Source organism: Aquarana catesbeiana, linkage group LG06, assembly GCF_042186555.1.
Source record: "Aquarana catesbeiana isolate 2022-GZ linkage group LG06, ASM4218655v1, whole genome shotgun sequence".
Taxonomy (NCBI): domain Eukaryota; kingdom Metazoa; phylum Chordata; class Amphibia; order Anura; family Ranidae; genus Aquarana; species Aquarana catesbeiana.
In genome coordinates, this window is record NC_133329.1 from 367,962,730 (window position 1) to 367,979,701 (window position 16,972).

General features: G+C 42.5%; 1 protein-coding gene across 1 annotated transcript; it reads right to left on the minus strand.

Moving 5' to 3' along the window:
* Positions 1-947: 947 nt before the first annotated feature.
* LOC141147801 (DNA helicase B-like) lies at positions 948-16,330 on the minus strand. The gene is made up of 2 exons (XM_073634977.1): positions 15,968-16,330; positions 948-1,330 (listed from the first exon to the last, which is right to left on the minus strand). Exons 1-2 carry the CDS (start codon positions 16,173-16,175, stop codon positions 987-989), a joined length of 552 nt encoding a protein of 183 aa, XP_073491078.1. The 5' UTR covers positions 16,176-16,330; the 3' UTR covers positions 948-986.
* Between the last annotated feature and the right edge of the window lie 642 nt (positions 16,331-16,972).

The window sequence follows — 16,972 nt, forward strand, 5'->3', positions numbered from 1 at the left end:
AGGCGAGGCCGCAGCTTCGGCCTAGTCCGTGGCTACGGCCGGACGCCGCGGACTAGGCCGAAGCCGCGGCCTCGCCTAAAAGCTCATGCCCGCAGCGCCTCTGGACCGGCGCTGACACTGCGCCGGGCCTGAAGAGCTGCGGGAAAGGAGTTTTTAGGTGAGGCCACGGCTTCGGCCTAGTCCACGAGGCCGGACGACGCGGACTAGGCTGAAGCCGCGGCCTCACCTAAAAGCTCATGCCCGCAGCTCCTCGGGACCGGCGCGGTTTCCAAAGAAAAAAAAAAAAAACTCGATTCGATTCGTGAATCGAGTTTTTTTTAAGAGAATCGAAGATTTTTTTTTTTTAGAAAATCTCCCAGCCCTATTGCAAAGTGCAGTGGCACTCTGCAAGTGCAGTTGCTCCAAGGCTTAGTAAATGAGGTAAAGCTTCACTTTGCAAAGAATACCCAATCACATGCAAAAAAAAACACAGCATTTTTGCTTGCACATGATTGGATGATGGAAGTCAGCAAACCTTCTGCTCATTTACTAAGCTCTATAGCAACTTCACTTTGCAAAATGCACAGTCTATTTGTCTTTAGTAAATCAACCCCTTTTATATCCACATAGCTACAATATTGCATGTAATCTGTAAAGTCACAAACAAGACACAGTGAAGTTGATTTACTAAAGGCAGATAGGTTGTTAACTTTCAAAATACATAAAAAATGTATTTTTGCTTGCTCACAATCAGATGATAGAAGCCCATTTACCTTTAGTAATTCAACCTCAATATATACCATCCCAGAATGAGCAGACATCTCTCAAAGTCCTTCCAATGACAGCAACAAAAAGGCAACCAAAAAAAGAAGAGTAGTCAGCAAGCAGATTTAGAGACACGTAGACTGGATGGCTCCTGGGATTTTTCAGCCCTGTTTTACACAGATCTTTATTTTATCAGTCCTCACAAACCTTTCAAAACATATAATGCAGGAAAATATATTGCTTCACGTACCTGAATTTTTCAAATAAGGCACAATATCTATTTTTTCTTTTTTCTTAAAGGTCTCTGCCAATTTTATAAGCCGTCTGAAAGTAACAGGAGGGTGTTGCTCCACCCAGGATATAAAATTCGAACTGTGATCTTCATGAACATTACATTTCTTAAGAAACAGTGACAATATGGCTTTATCTCCAAGGATGTCATCTTCCAGTTTGTATGATGGAGATCCATTTACAAAATACCGAGAACCGCCTTGTTTCACATTCACACTTACAGACCACCAGGGATCAGTCAATGGAAAGAATCCAGTCACTGTATATTCTTCGGAGTCTTTGGCTAAAATTCTTACTGAAATTAAAAAGAGACAGACAAAACCAAAAAACATGTTACACTTAAATGAAAGATGCCATAGGAAGTGTCACCCATATATTAAAACACAACAGTAAATAGACTATAAAACTCATTTGTTACTATTAAAGCGGAGGTCCGCCGACCATTAATTTTTTTTTTTTTAACCATGCAGACACAGACATATTAACAATGTTACACTTACTTGTTCGGTGAGCTATGTCCCCCAATGTCCGTTTTCAAATGAAAAAGATAGTTTAAAAAATTGTGCACGGCCGGTTCCATCTTGCTTGTGGGCATGGGAAGCCCACAAGCATTTACTTCCTGGATGCGGTGAATGCTGGTAGCTCAGTAGCTCGTTCCCACGCATGCTCAGTGTTAACGGTGCGGAGCACCGTTAACACTGAGGTTGCCATCACAACGCGGTGGCGATCCGCACTGACTCCTGGGAATGGTAAAACTTAACTCCCAGGAGACAGTGCGCCGCCCTCCCAGAATACAGTGCTCCGCAAAGACAATTTATTCTTGAATATTTCTATGTATTGGTAAATAGAAAAAAAACATCTATATGGTTGGGGAACAAAAGATCTAACCCACTCTGAGAATAACAGATAGAAGAGATGTATATACTATTAGAGGTTGAAGCTGGTACATATCATCAGACTCAGCAATCAAAATTTTTATTTATTTATTTTTTGTTATATTCTTTTTTTTATTGTTATAAATTCTTTAAAAAAAAAAGGAAACAAAGCAGGTACACATCTCAACTTCTACTTCAAAGCATTTCATAAATATTTCAATACCCCCCCTCCCTCCCAAGAAAAAAAGAAAAAAGAAGAGAAAGTTCCCCTTTAACAATCATCTCCCTCCCAGCCCCCTTCCTTCCCACAGGACCAAAGTTTACATATTCAGATCTCGTTACATATTCATACCCTCCTCTTAGTCCTAATTTCAGTCGTTATCATATATCTCGTCTGTTGACCTCCTTAGGCACCAGACATAGTCATATACTCTATAGATTTTACTTTACCCATGTAGCACTGACTCACGGTGGTGCTGCTGATTTAAAGCGGGCTATTACCGTCACCTTTTTACCTGTAATTTCACCAACACCAGACTAATGCCCCGTACCGACGGAAAATGTGTGATAGGACCTTGTTGTCGGAAATTCCGACCGTGTGTGGGCTCCATCACACATTTTCCATCGGATTTTCCGACACACAAAGTTTGAGAGCAGGATATAAAATTTTCCAACAGCAAAATCCGTTGTCGGAATTTCCGATCGTGTGTACACAAATCCGACGCACAAAGTGCCATGCATGCTCAGAATAAATAAAGAGATGAAAGCTATTGGCTACTGCCCTGTTTATAAGTCCCGACGTACGTGTTTTACATCACCGCGCTCAGAATGATCGGATTTTCCGACAACTTTGTGTGACCGTGTGTATGCAAGACAAGTTTGAGCCAACATCCATCGGAAAAAATCCATGGATTTTGTTGTCGGAATGTCCGATCAATGTCCGACCGTTGTTGTCGGAATTTCTGACAACAAATGTTGGCTGTGCATGCTCTCAAATTGTCCGACAAAACATGTGTTCCGACGGATTATCCGATCGTGTGTACACAAGTCCATCAAACTAAAATCCAAAGTATAACCACGCATGCTCAGAACCAATGCTAAACATCAGACAACAATAGCAGAAGTTGCCCAAAGAGTGGTGGTAAAGAGCTGAAAAACCACATGGTTTGGTTTATGTTGGCTGAAAATTTTCTGCCGTGTGTATGCATACCAAATTCATGGCCAACGCCCAACAGCAGGCATATAGATTTGTATATATACTTTATATTTTGTATTTTCATGTCATTTATTGCAACACAGGGATTTTGTTACAGTTGGATGAATTATTAAGTATATTTATAGGTAGCGCAGAATGTTTTATACACATTCGTAAATTAATTGTTACAAGGGAATATAACAGAATATGTAAAAAGGAAATCAAGGCCACGGAAATTCAAAATTAACGACATTGTGCAAAAGAGAGAGTAATGCCCTGTACACACGGTCGGATTTTCTGACGGAAAATGTGTGATAGGACCTTGTTGTCGGAACTTCTGTCCGTGTGTGGGCTCCATCACACATTTTCCATCGGAATTTCCAACACACAAAGTTTGAGAGCAGGCTATAAAATTTTCCGATAACAAAATCCGTTGTCGGAAATTCCGATCGTGTGTACACAAATCCGACGCACAAAGTGCCACGTATGCTCAGAATAAATTAAGAGACGAAAGCTATTGGCTACTGCCCCGTTTATAGTCCCGACGTACGTGTTTTACATCACCGCGTTCAGAACGATCGGATTTTCTGACAACTTTGTGTGACCGTGTGTATGCAAGACAAGTTTGAGCCAACATCCGTCAGAAAAAATCCATGGATTTGTTGTCGGAATGTCCGATCAATGTCCGACCGTGTGTACGGGGCATAAGTCAAACCCAAAGAAAATCTTTAAATATATTAATAGAAAAAGGTCAAGGGTTGAGCATGTAGGCCCTTTTTAAAATATTCTAGAGTGGGTGACTGGGGACAAAGAGAAAGAAAATGTATTAAATATCTTCTTCAGCTCTCTGTATAGAAAGGAGCATGTGGGGAGCTCATGTCCATAATGGGGATTATTTTGACACAACCCCAAATGATCCACAATGGCTCAAAATTGATATGGTATACACATATTTAGACAGAATAAAGGTGAATTAGGCACTTGGACCAGATGGCATACACTCATGGATGCTAAAAGAATTGAGCTCTGTCATTTCAAAGTAGAGCTACGCAATTAATCGTTAAAGAATTGAGATCGCGATTCTACCCTCCCCGCAATCTTAACACAGCATTTCTTCGATTCAGTGCAGAAAGTTTTCTGCTCAAGCCAACAGCTGTCAAAAAAAAAAAATCAAGCAGCCAGCCAAGGTTTCACAACATCGCTCAGGCGAGATAAAGACAAACATTGTAAAGCCTCATACACACGATCGGACTTCCGTCGGTCTTTTCCGTGGATTTTGGTCCGAAGGGCGTTGGCCGTGAACTTGGTATGCATACACACGGCAGGACTTTTTCAGCCAACTTTCACCAAATCACGTGGTTTTTCTGCTCTTTACCGCCACCCATTGGGCAACTTCTGCTATTGTTGGTTGATTTTTAGCATTGGTTCTGAGCATGCGTGTTTGTACTTTGGACTTTAGTCCGATTGACTTGTCTACACACGATCGAATTAGCCGACGTAGGACATTTGTTGCCGGAAGTTTGTCTGTTTTCACAGCGAACATTTGTCTGATGAAAAAGCGGAAAAGTTTGTCCCATGGAGCTTACACACTGTCGGATTGTCTGCTAAAACAGGTCCGTCGGATGTTTGTTGTCAAAAAGTCAGATCGTGTGTATGGGCCTACAAATGTTCGCTGTGAAAACAGACAAACTTTCCGGCAACAAATGTCCTATGTTGGCTAATCCGATCGTGTGTAGACAAGCCCATCGGACTAAAGTCCAAAGTACAAACACGCATGCTCAGAACCAATGCTAAAGATCAACCAAAAATAGCAGAATTTGCCCAAAGGGTGGTGTTAAAGAGCAGAAAAACCATGTGATTTGGTGAAAGTTGGCTGAAAAAGTCCCGCCGTGTGTATGCATACCAACAAGTTCATGGCCAACGCCCTTCGGACCAAAATCCACGGAAAAGTCCGATGGAAGTCCGATCGTGTGTATGAGGCTTTAACACTTCTTTTAGGGAAGAACTTCAGTCTGCAAATGAGGTCAGTTTAACCACTTAAAGACTAAACCTTTTTCTGACACTTGTTGCTCACAAGTTAAAATCAGTATTTTTTGCTAGACAAATTATTTAGAACCCCCAAACATTATATATATTTTTTTTGGCAGAGACCCTAGAGAATAAAATGGCAGTTGTAGCAATATTTTATGTTACACTGTATTTGCGCATCGATCATTCAAACGCAAAATTTTTGGAGCAAATACATTTTAATTAAACTAATAAAAAACAAAACAGTAGAGTTAGCCCAATTTTTTTGTATAATGTGAAAGATGATATTACGCTGCAAGAATCGTAATCTTTATTCTAAGGAAAAAATGTGTGATTCCAATTTTAGCCAGAATTGTGCAGCTCTAGTTCAAAGGGAGTCTTTAAAGCGGACCTTCAGTCATTATTTCAACTTTCCATATATTAAATCTTTTGCCCTTGTTATTTTAACTTTGGATAGTAAAACATTTTTTTCTGCCAGTAAATACCTTATACAGCCCACTTCCTGTTTCCTGTCTGGTAAAAAGCCTAGGCTTATGATATCATGCACATCTCTCTCGTGAGAGTTTTCCAGGAAAGGAGGGGGGATGAGTTAAGAGGGTCAATGAGAGCTGCAAGGCTGCAGAGCTGGAGGTGTGCCTCTGTGTGTCTGTGTAAATCCAGGAAGTGAACAGGCAGCAGCTTCAGCTGCCCACAGTTAAAATGGATGCAGCCAGACTCAGTGGAGGGAGATTTCTGCAGCATATTTGGCAAGTACAGAATCACAGTATATATAAAATAATATGCAAAGTGGTTGGAGGGAAGCTTCAGAATGGCAAATACGGTTTTATTACAAATTATGTGAGCAGACTGCAGTTCCTCTTTAACCACTTCAGCAATGGAAGGATTTGCCCCGTTAATGACCAGGCCCTTTTTTGCGATACGGCACTGCCCTGTTTTAACTGACAATTGCACGGTTGTGCGACGTTGAGCGAGTGCGCGCACCTGCTATGCCAACTAAAGGGACCGACGTACAGCTACGACGGTTCGCGGGATCATGCGGACCTGCCGCCGTATAACGACAGCGGCTGGTCGGCAAGTGGTTGAAAACTGTTTCCAGGAACTAAAAAAAATCAGATTCTGAAAAAAAAGAAAAAAAGAAAAAAAAAAGAAAAATGCTGACCGGTAGCCTTTTCAGTCATACATGCTTCTCTCGGCATGCAGGTGCAGCTCCCTTTACATTCATTAAAATGATTCTGTGCCGGGACAAAGTAATTGCAGTGTACATACATAGGCATCACGTTGGCTGGGCCAATTAAGATGGTTGGAGTCTCCAAATTAGAACTGCACAATTCTGGATAAAATTAGAATTTTTTGCTTAGAATAAAGATCACGATTCTTGTCTTTCACATTACACAAAAAAATTGTGTAATGTGAAAGACAACTTTACTGTTTAGTTTTTGTTTTTTGTTTTTGATTAATTGACGTGTATTTATTTCCCAAAAAATTGCTTTTGAAAGACTGCTGTGCAAATACAGTGTGAAATAAAATATATAACGACCGCCATTTTATTTTCTAGGGAATCTGCAAAAAAAAAATCTATAATGTTTGGGGGTTCTAAGTAATTTTCTAGCAAAAAAATACTGATTTTACCTTGTAAGCAACAAGAGTCAGAAAAAAGTTTAGTCTTTAAGTGATTAAACTGCCCTCATTTGCAGACCGAGGTTCATCCCTTTGACCTAAGGCCTCATGCACACGGGACGCTGTTAAACTTGTGTTCAGAGGCTGTTGGACACTTTTTTCAATTGCCCCTGAACTCATTAAATGTTATCCTTTGTGTCCATGTACACAGTCTCGTTTTTTGGCGTTTTTAGGCAGTTGCGTTTAACCTCGTTTTTCCAGAAGCAAAAAAATGGGTTCAGACGCAAAAGTTTTCCACATTTCAGACGCCAAACGCAGCTAAACGCCGGTACCGCGTTTAGCCGCGTTTGCGTTTATAAGTGTTTTTAAAGGAACATTTTGTGACCCGACTTTGGGGCCCCATATCTCGGGGCCACTTAGTGCTAGGAACCCCAAATTTGGTGTACTAACACAGTTTGACTAACACTATAACATATCCAAATTTGGGGTACTTAGCACCAAGTGGCCCCAAGATATAGGGCCCCAAATTCGGGTCATAAAATATTCCTTTAAAAACACTTATAAACACAAACGCGGCTAAACACGGTACCGGTGTTTAGCCGCGTTTGGAGTCTGAAACGTGGAAAACTTTTGCATCTGAACCCATTTTTTTATGTTGTAGTGCTAGTTCCACTGTGTTAGCACACCAAATTTGGGGTTCCTAGCACCAAGTGGCCCCGAGATACGGGTCCCCAAAGTTGGGTTGCAAAATGTCATTCTCTGCTCTGCAGACGCTTCTAGACGCAAACGCGGTAAAACGCGGCTAAATGTGGCTAAACACGGCTGGCAAACGGGGCAAAATGGGCGTTTCTAAATGCAGGTTTCAGCTTTTAAAAACATGTGTTCAGCAGAGTTTGCACCGGCGTCTCGTGTGCATGAGGCCTAAGCGCCGGTTCACACAGGGGCGGCAGGACTTGCAGATCGCCTCACCGAGGCGACCTGCACACGACTTCCACGGCGACTTGCAAAACGACTTCTGTATAGAAGTCTATGCAAGTCGCCCCCAAAGTAGTACAGGAACCTTTTTCTAAGTCAGAGCGACTTGCGTCGCTCCTATTAGAACGGTTCCATTGTACAGAACGGGAGGCGACTTGTCAGGCGGCTAGGTCGCCTGACAAGTCGCCCCTGTGTGAACCGGCACTTAAGCAACTTAACCAATACAATGTGTCTTTGTATCTTTTTTTTTTTTTTGACAGCTCTGAGCAGAGAACGGCTCTGTACTTGTTTAACCACTTAAGCCCCAGACCATTTGGCTGCCCAAAGACCAGAGCACTTTTTGCAATTCGGCACTGCGTCGCTTTAACTGACAATTGCGCGGTCGTGCGACGTGGCTTCCAAACAAAATTGACGTCCTTTTTTTCCCCACAAATAGAGCTTTCTTTTGGTGGTATTTGATCACCTCTGCAGTTTTGATTTTTCGCGCTATAAACAAAGACAGATCGATAATTTTGGAAAAAAAGCAATATTTTTTACTTTTTGCTATAATAAATATCCCCAAAAAATATATTAAAAAACAATTTTTTTCCTCAGTTTAGGCCGATATGTATTCTTCTACATATTTTTGTTAAAAAAAAAAAAAAAATCGCAAAAAGTGTTTATTGATTGTTTTGCGCAAAAGTTATAGTGACTACAAAATAGGGGATAGTTTTATGGCATTTTTATTAAAAAATTTTTCTTTTACTAGTCATGGCGGCAATCAGCGATTTTTATTGTGACTGCGACATTATGGAGGACACATAGAACACTTTTGACGCCATTTTGGGACAATTGTCATTTATACAGCGATCAGTGCTATAAAATTGCACTGATTACTGTAAAAATTACACTGGTAGTGAAGGGGTTAACCAGTAGGGGGCGCTGAAGGGGTTAAGTGTGTCCTAGGCATGTATTCTAACTGTGGGGGGATGGGCTACGTGTGACAGGACACCGATCACCGCTCCTGATCACAGGGAGCTGTGATCAGTGTCACTGTCACTAGGCAGAACGGGGAAATGCTTGTTTACATTAGCATTTCCCCGTTATTCCTCTCCGTGAGACGATCGCGGGTATCCCCACGGACATCAAGTCATTAGTCCATCGCGGTCGGACTCACAGAGCTTGCAGCGGGCGCATGTGCGCTCGCCCACAATGCCGCATCTTAAATGGGACGTATCTGTGTGCCCATATGCCTGTCCGTGCCATTGTGTCGACGTATATTGTCGTGCGCTGGTCAGCAAGCAGTTAAAGCGGAGTTCAAGATAAAAATTTAACTCCTTAGAAACCAAAACCACCCCCCACGTTTTTGGATATTTTTTTTTATTATTATTTTTTTTATTTTTATACCTTTTTTCTTGTATTTTCTTTGGGACTTCCATCCCACAGGATCACAGTGCCGAACGTCACTTCCGTGTTTTTTTTTAGCCATCCTTCTCTCCCCCCATCGCCTTCTGGAACCTGTGTGTGTCCCAGAAGACAACAGGGACTATTCAGTAAGGCCCGAGCGACTCACGTATGCACAGTAGGAAATAGGCTGTGAAGCTGCAAGGCTTCACTTCCTGTTTCCCTTAGTAAGGATGCCGGCGTCTGCACCCGAAACCGATAGACGGGTTGGCTTCGGGTGCCGACATCGCAGGCTCTCTGGACTGGTAAGTGTCCTTATATTAAGCACCTTTCCACACTGAGGTGCTTTTTAGGTGCTTTAGAGCTAAAAATAGCGCCCGAAAAGCGCCTGAAAACTGCCTCTCAATTATCTGAATGAGTGCTTTACACGGGTGCGGTGCGCTTGCGGCACGGTAGAAAAAGTCCTGCAAGCAGCATCTTTAGGGCATGTTCGGAGCGCAAAAAATAGCGCTTCAAAAACACCCCTGTCCATTGAAATGAATGGGTGGCGCTTTCCTAAGCTCCCTAAAAGTGACTTTGAAAGCGCCGCAAAGCTGGTATTTTTTCTGGGTTTTGTAAGGTCCCATTGTCACGTGACCTTAAGAAAAGTGCCCCGCTAGCGCCAGAAAAGTGCAGCTAAAGCACCGCAAAAACGACCAGAGCTTTAGCAGTGCTTCAGTGTGAAAGAGGTCTAAGGCTACTTTCACACTGAGGCGTGCGGGCACTGGCAGTACAGCGGCACTAAATATAGCGCCGCTTTACCGTCATTTTAGCGGCGCTAGCGGGGCAGTTTTAACCCCCCCCAGCGGCTGAAAAAGGGTTAAAACCGCCCGCAAAACGCCGCTGCAGGCGGGTTTGCAGCGCTGCCCCATTGTTTTCAATGAGAAGGGGCCCTTTAGGAGCGGTAAATACATCGCTCCTACAGTGCTCCAAAGATGTGGCTTGCAGGACTTTTTAGACCGCCCTGCAAGCGCACCGCTCCAGTGTGAAAGCCCCCGGGACTTTCACATTGGAGTGCATTGAGCAGCTCTTTCGGGGCGCTTTGCAGGCGCTATTTTTAGCACTTTAGCGCCTGCAAAGCGCCTGAGTGTGAAAGGAGCCTTAAAGTCAGCAGCTTTGCATTTCGCACATGCACAGTGGGGTCAGTATGGCTGTGAGCCAGCAGGAAGTCACAGCCAACATGGTAGCGTCAGAGACCCAAAGACCAGTAGAAAAGATCTCTGGACAGGCAAGTGTCTGTGTATTAAAAGTCTGCAGTATTTCAAGCTGCTAATTTGTTTTTGTTTTTTTACCACTTGAAGACCAGGCTTTTTTCTGGCATTTTTTGTTTACATGCAACAATCAATTTTTTTTTTTTTTTTTGCTAGAAAATATCTTATAACCCTCAAACATTTTATATATATATATATATTTTTTAAAACAAAGGCCCTAGAGAATAAATTGGGGGGTCGATTCTTTATGGCACACGGTATTTGTGCGGTTTTCAAATGCAATTTTTTGGAAAAAAAAAATACACTTGTTTGAATTTTAATGCCAAACAATATAAAAGATTATGTTACACCGAGTAAAGAGATACCAAACAAGTCATGCTTTAAAATTGCACACGCCCATGCAGCGGCGACAAACAACGTACATTTTATTATATATAGGTGATGCTTTAAAAGCGTTTACAGGTTACCACTTTAGAGTTACACAGATGGTCTGGTTCTAGATTTACTGCCCATGATCTGATGTTTATGGTGATACCTCACATGTGTGGGACACTGTTTGTGTGCATGCGGGATCTACCTTTGTGCACGAGGATGGGAGCACTTTAATTTTTTTTTATTATTATTATTAATTTTATTTTAAGTTTGTTTTTTTCTTTTAACGCTGCTGCTTTAAATATATATTTTTTAATTACTTTTACTGCTGTCACAAGGAATGAAGACATCATGGTGACAGCTATAGGCATGTGACAGGTACTCTATATGGAGGGATCTGGGGTCTATAAGATCCCAAATCCCTCCCCCGCACTTAAAAGCATTCAAAAACACCAAGATCTGTATTTTTAAATGCTTTCCATTATATGAAAATGGCGACGAAAACACCTGAGTAAACCGGAAGTGATGTCAGGTCATCGCTTCTGGGTTACCATTATGGACAGCCCATAAAAGCTGATCTCGGCTTTGTTGGGCTGTCCGGGCAGCTGATGGACGTGCTGGACGGTCGCTCGTGTCTCTCGGCGGGTCAGGAGAGCCGTAGAGATCCGCAGAAGGCGGTGCGGTGGAGGACATCCCCTCCTGCTGCTTGTTATAGCAATCGAATGGCTAGTTACTATTACAAAAGAGTCGACGGCTGGCTCTAAACGGTACTGGGGTGATGCCTGAAGATGCAGGCATCATCCCAGTACAACTACTTGAAGCACAATGACGTACCAGGTACGTGATCCTCATCTAATGAGGAAGGCCTGTGATTGGCCGATACGCGTCTAGAAGGGAGGAGCTGATAGTAACGTCCGGCCAAGCACTGTGTATGTGGACATGGTGGTGCTACTCTGGAGGTTTGTATGTGATTTTAAAGTTTTTATTTTGTAAGTGCAACTTGTCTATTTGGGGGCTTTGATTAAATTTGTATACGGAGAACACTATGGTCTCTATACTTATTATTTACATGTCCTGAACTCATGGAATCTTGAGCCAAGCTGGGAGATGATCCGCTTCTTTGGATATTAATGAGCTGAGTTACCATTAAGAAAAGAGCCATCTGGATTACCCACCATTGATTGGGAAGAGGAAGTGAGAGCAAAGAGCTCGTGGGGAGATCCGCATATGAGTTTTAACTCATCTGGGAGGTGAGCGCGCATTTTTACTGGTGGTGCTGTGCACTCCTTTTGAGGACGAACAATCACTGTGGTGGAATTGTGTGGATACACTGATCACAAGAAGAGTTTTTCATGTTTTATTTCTTAATTTTTTCATTTTATGGACTATTCATTTATTTATTTATTTTATTTATTTATTTCAGGTACTTATATAGCGCTGTCAATTTACGCAGCGCTTTACATATACATTTTACATTCACATCAGTCCCTACCCTCAAGGAGCTTACAATCTAAGGTCCCTAACTTACATTCATACATACTAGGGACAATTTAGACAGGATCCAATTAACCTACCAGCATGTCTTTAGAGTGTGGGAGGAAACCGGAGTACCCGGAGGAAACCCACACAGGCACAGGGAGAACATGCAAACTCCAGGCAGGTAGTGTCGTGGTTGGGATTCGAACCAGCGACTCTTCTTACTGCTAGGCGAGAGTGCTACCCACTACACCACTGTGCCGCCCAGCTTATTTATTTGTAGGATTTATTTATTTTAGAGATTTGCACTTTATATTTATAATTTTACACATAGCGCTACATTTAGTATTTACTATCCACTACCCTATGCATACTGCTATGAGTGTCAATACAAGGTTAATGACACCCCCAGATCGGTTCACATTTTGCAGTGCGAACTGTCAATTCAGACAGGAATCAGGTTGCATGGGTGTGAACACCCATGAGATCCGATTCTGGTGCGGACAAAAAAAAAATGTTGGTCCGAATGCGATGCAAATTCAGCCATACAATCTGTATGGCTGAATTCGCATCGCACAGACATCACATGCGTGGTTTGGCATCGCTGCAGTGTGATCTGACACTTAGTGTCAGATTTGTCTGCCGCAATGTTGCAGTCCCTCTAAAAATCGCTAATTGGCGCAATTACTAGTAAAAAAAATTTAAAATATGTAGCAGAATATGAAGATATTTGATTTTTTTACTTTTTTACTTATTATTTATTACTTATTTACTTATTTTTTACTGAGAATGTTTTATAGCAGAAAGTAAAAAATATTGGTGTTTTTTTTTTTTTTTTTCAAAATTTTCGGTCTTTTGTTTTCTTTACCCCCTAAAGAAAACGCTATTTGTGGAGAAAATTTTTTTTTGGGGAAGAGCGTGACCGCGCAATTGTCAGTTAAAGTAACGCAGTGCCATATCGCAAAAAAAAGGCCTGGTCAGGAAGGGGGGTAAACCTTCCGGAGGTTACGTGATTAACCGCTAAGCCACCGCCCACCGTCATATGACGGCTGGACGAGGCTTCTGTTGTTCTGGGAGGACGTCATATGACGTCCTCGCCCTCCCGAGCCACTAGGGGGCGCGCGCCCGCTGCGTCATCTGGGACCCGGTGCGCGTGCCCGGCGGCCGCGATGTCCGCCGGGCACCCGCGATTGCCGGGTAACAGAGCAGGACCGTGGATCTGTGCATGTAAACACAGATCCACGTCCTGTCAGAGAGGAGAGGAGACCGATGGCGTGTCCCTTGTACATAGGGACAGCGATCGGTCACCTCCCCCAGTCAGTCCCCTCCCCCCACAGTTAGAATCACCTCCTTAGGTCATACATTAACCCCTCGAGCGCCCCCTAGTGTTAACCCCTTCCCTGCCAGTCACATTTACACAGTAATCAATGCAATTTTATAGCATTGATCGCTGTATAAATGTGAATGGTCCCAAAAATGTGTCAAAAGTGTCCGATGTGTCCGCCGCAATATCGTAGTCACAATAAAAATTGCAGATCGCCGCCATTACTAGTAAAAAATAAATAAATAATAAAAATGCTATAAATCTATCCCCTATTTTGTAGATGCTATAACTTTTGCGCAAACCAATCAATATATGCTTATCGCAATTTTTTTTTACCAAAAATATGTAGAAGATTACATATCAGCCTAAACTGAGGAAAAAATTTGTTAAAAAAAAAAAAATTGGATATTTATTATAGCAAAAAGTAAAAAATATTGTGTTTTTTCAAAATTGTCCCTCTTCTTTTGTTTATAGCGCAATAAATAAAAACCGCAGAGGTGATCAAATACCACCAAAAGAAAGCTCTATTTGTGGGGAAAAAAATGATAAAAATTTAATTAGGGTGCAGTGTAACATGACCGCGCAATTGTCATTCAAAGTGCGACAGAGCTGAAAACTGAAAAATGGCTTGGGCAGGAAGGGGGTGTAAGTGCCCAGTATTGAGGTGGTTAAGGGAGACGTCCAGCCTGAGCTTTTTAGGCTGGGCTTCTTCTTTGGGTCACAGAAGTGCAGTTTGTTTTGCACTCCTGTGACCTGTTTTAAGTGGAGAGCGGTCTGAAGTCAATGCAATCAGTCGAAGCACCACGTCATCCCGACTCCTGAAGTCGGGATCCACCAGCTGCCTTGACTGATGGCAGTCTCAGCCTCTCAGCGAGCCGCCCCTCCACAGCTCAGCACCCCAGTGAGCGTGGAGGAGCAGAGAGGAGAGATGCTGACAGACAGTCAGCATCTCACCTCTCAGGGAGGTGAGAGAACTGAGCCATCGGCGATGTTCGGTGGCTCGGTTCTCAGTGCAGAGACGCTGGGGGACAAATGCAGCATCGGACTGATGCTGCATCCACCTAGGTAAGTATAAATATCCCCCCCTCAGAAAAAAACATACTTCTCTGTTAACCACTTGCCGACCAGCCATTGTTATACGGTGGCAGGTCGGCACGTTCCTGCAAATTGCCTTACGTGTATGTTGGCTCCTTCAAGGAGCCATAGCAGGCTCGCCCGCGGCCGCTGTATGGCGGGGGACCCAATGCGCGTGGCCCGCATGCTGCGATGTCCGTTGGCCACCCACGACCACGGGAACGAGAGCCAGAACGGGGATCTGTCAATTTAAACAGACAGATCCCTGTTTTGACAGGTGAGTTAGAGAGAGATCTGCTGTTCCTAGTGATTAGGAACAGCGATCTCTCTGTACTCCCAGTCAGTCCCATCCCCCCACAGTTAGAAACACCTCCCAGGGAACACAGTTAACCCCTTGATTGCCCCCCTAGTGTTAACCCCTTCCCTGCCAGTGACATTTATACAGTAATCAGTGTCTATTTTTATCTCTGATCACTGTATAAATGTCAATGGTCCCAAAAAAAGATCAAACGTGTCAGATCTGTCCAACGCAATGTGGCAGTCCCGCTAAAAATCACTGATCACCACCAGTACTAGTAAAAAAAAATAAAAAATAAAAAAATAATAAAAATGCCATATATATATATATATATATATATATATATATATACGCTTATTGCGATTTTTTTTTGTTTTTTACCAAAAATGTGTAGAAGAATACATATCTGTCTAAACTGATGAAGAAAGGGGTTTTTTTTACATTTTTTGGGGGATATTTATTATAGCAATAAGTAAAAAATATTGTTTTTTTTCAAAATTATCGCTCTTTTTTTTTTTTGTTTATAGCGCAAAAATTAAAAAGCGCAGAGGTGATCAAATACCACCAAAAGAAAGCTCTACTTGCGGAAAAAAAAGGACTTCGTTTTTGTTTGGGTGCAGCCTCGCACGACTGCGCAATTGTCAGTTAAAGTGACGCAGTGCCGTATCGCAAAATAAGGATGCGCTGTGGCGGGTAAAGGAATGGGTAAAGGAATACCCCGCTATTACCAGAACTATTCCCCCCATTGAATTTTCACCTATTACAATTCAAAAATTTGGGATTTTCTTTCACTTTCACTTTTGGTGATAATGAGAAATGAGGGAAAAAAAAGAGAGGGAATCTCCCTAATGGTGGAGTACAGACAACAATAAAAAATGACAAGTGTTCTAACCCTTCTCTACTTTAAAACTTAAAAAAAAAAAAAAGCTTCATGAAATATGCGGGTATTTGCGGGTGGGGGAGGACAGGTAAATGTCAGTCTGCATTGATTATGGGATGGTGACAGCTGGCAGTACGTTGTATAGAGGAGGAGGAGGAGGGAGTGATCTGACAGCTGTGCTTTACCTGTGGTTTTCTGTGGTGAGAAGGCAGGGATCTGTACCGCTCCTTCTTCGATCTCTTCTGCATCCAAGAACTCCGGATCCGCCGCCTGATCATCCAAATCCACATCTTCGTGCCAGTCAATCTCCTCACCCTCTCCCTTCTCTGGCAACAGACGTCCCTCAATCAAACCTTTCCCCCCACACTGATTTTTCACCCGCCGACCGCTCATTTCTAGATCTAAACAGCCGCTGTCTTACTAATGCCGCTGACATCAGCAGGGCGGGAATTACGAAACAGCAGAAGTGTCGCTGTGAGGGCGGAGGGCGGCCATGTTTGTGGTTTGCCAAACTCAGTTTGATTGACTTTAACTACTTCAGGGATTTTACTCCCTTCCTGACCAGAGCACTTTTTTGTTATTCTGCACTGCGTCGCTTTAACTGACAATTACGCGGTCGTGCGACGTCGCACCCAAACAAAATTGACGTCCTTTTTTTTCCCACAAATAGAGCTTTCTTTTGGTGGTATTTGATCACCTCTGTGGTTTTTATTTTTTGCGCTATAAACAAAAAAAGAGCAACAATTTTGAAAAAAACGCATTTTTTTTTACATTTTGCTATAATAACTATCCCACAAAAATATCTAAAAACAACGTTTTTCCTCAGTTTAGGCCGATACGTATTCTTCTACATATTTTTGGTAAAAAAATCGCAATAAGTGTAGATTGATTGATTGGTTTGCGCAAAATTTATAGCGTCTACAAAATAGGGAATAGGTTTATGGCATTTTTATTTGATTTTTGATTTTTTTTTTTGTTATTAGTAATGGCAGCGATCTGCAATTTTATTTATTTCTTTTGGGACTGCGACATTATGGCAGACACATCAGACATTTTTGACACTAGTTTAGGACCAATGTCATTTATACAGCGATCAGTGCTATTAAAATGCATTGATTACTGTGTGAATGACACTGGCAGTGAAGGGGTTGAGCACGAGGGGGCGGTGAAGGGGTTAAGTGTGTCCTAGG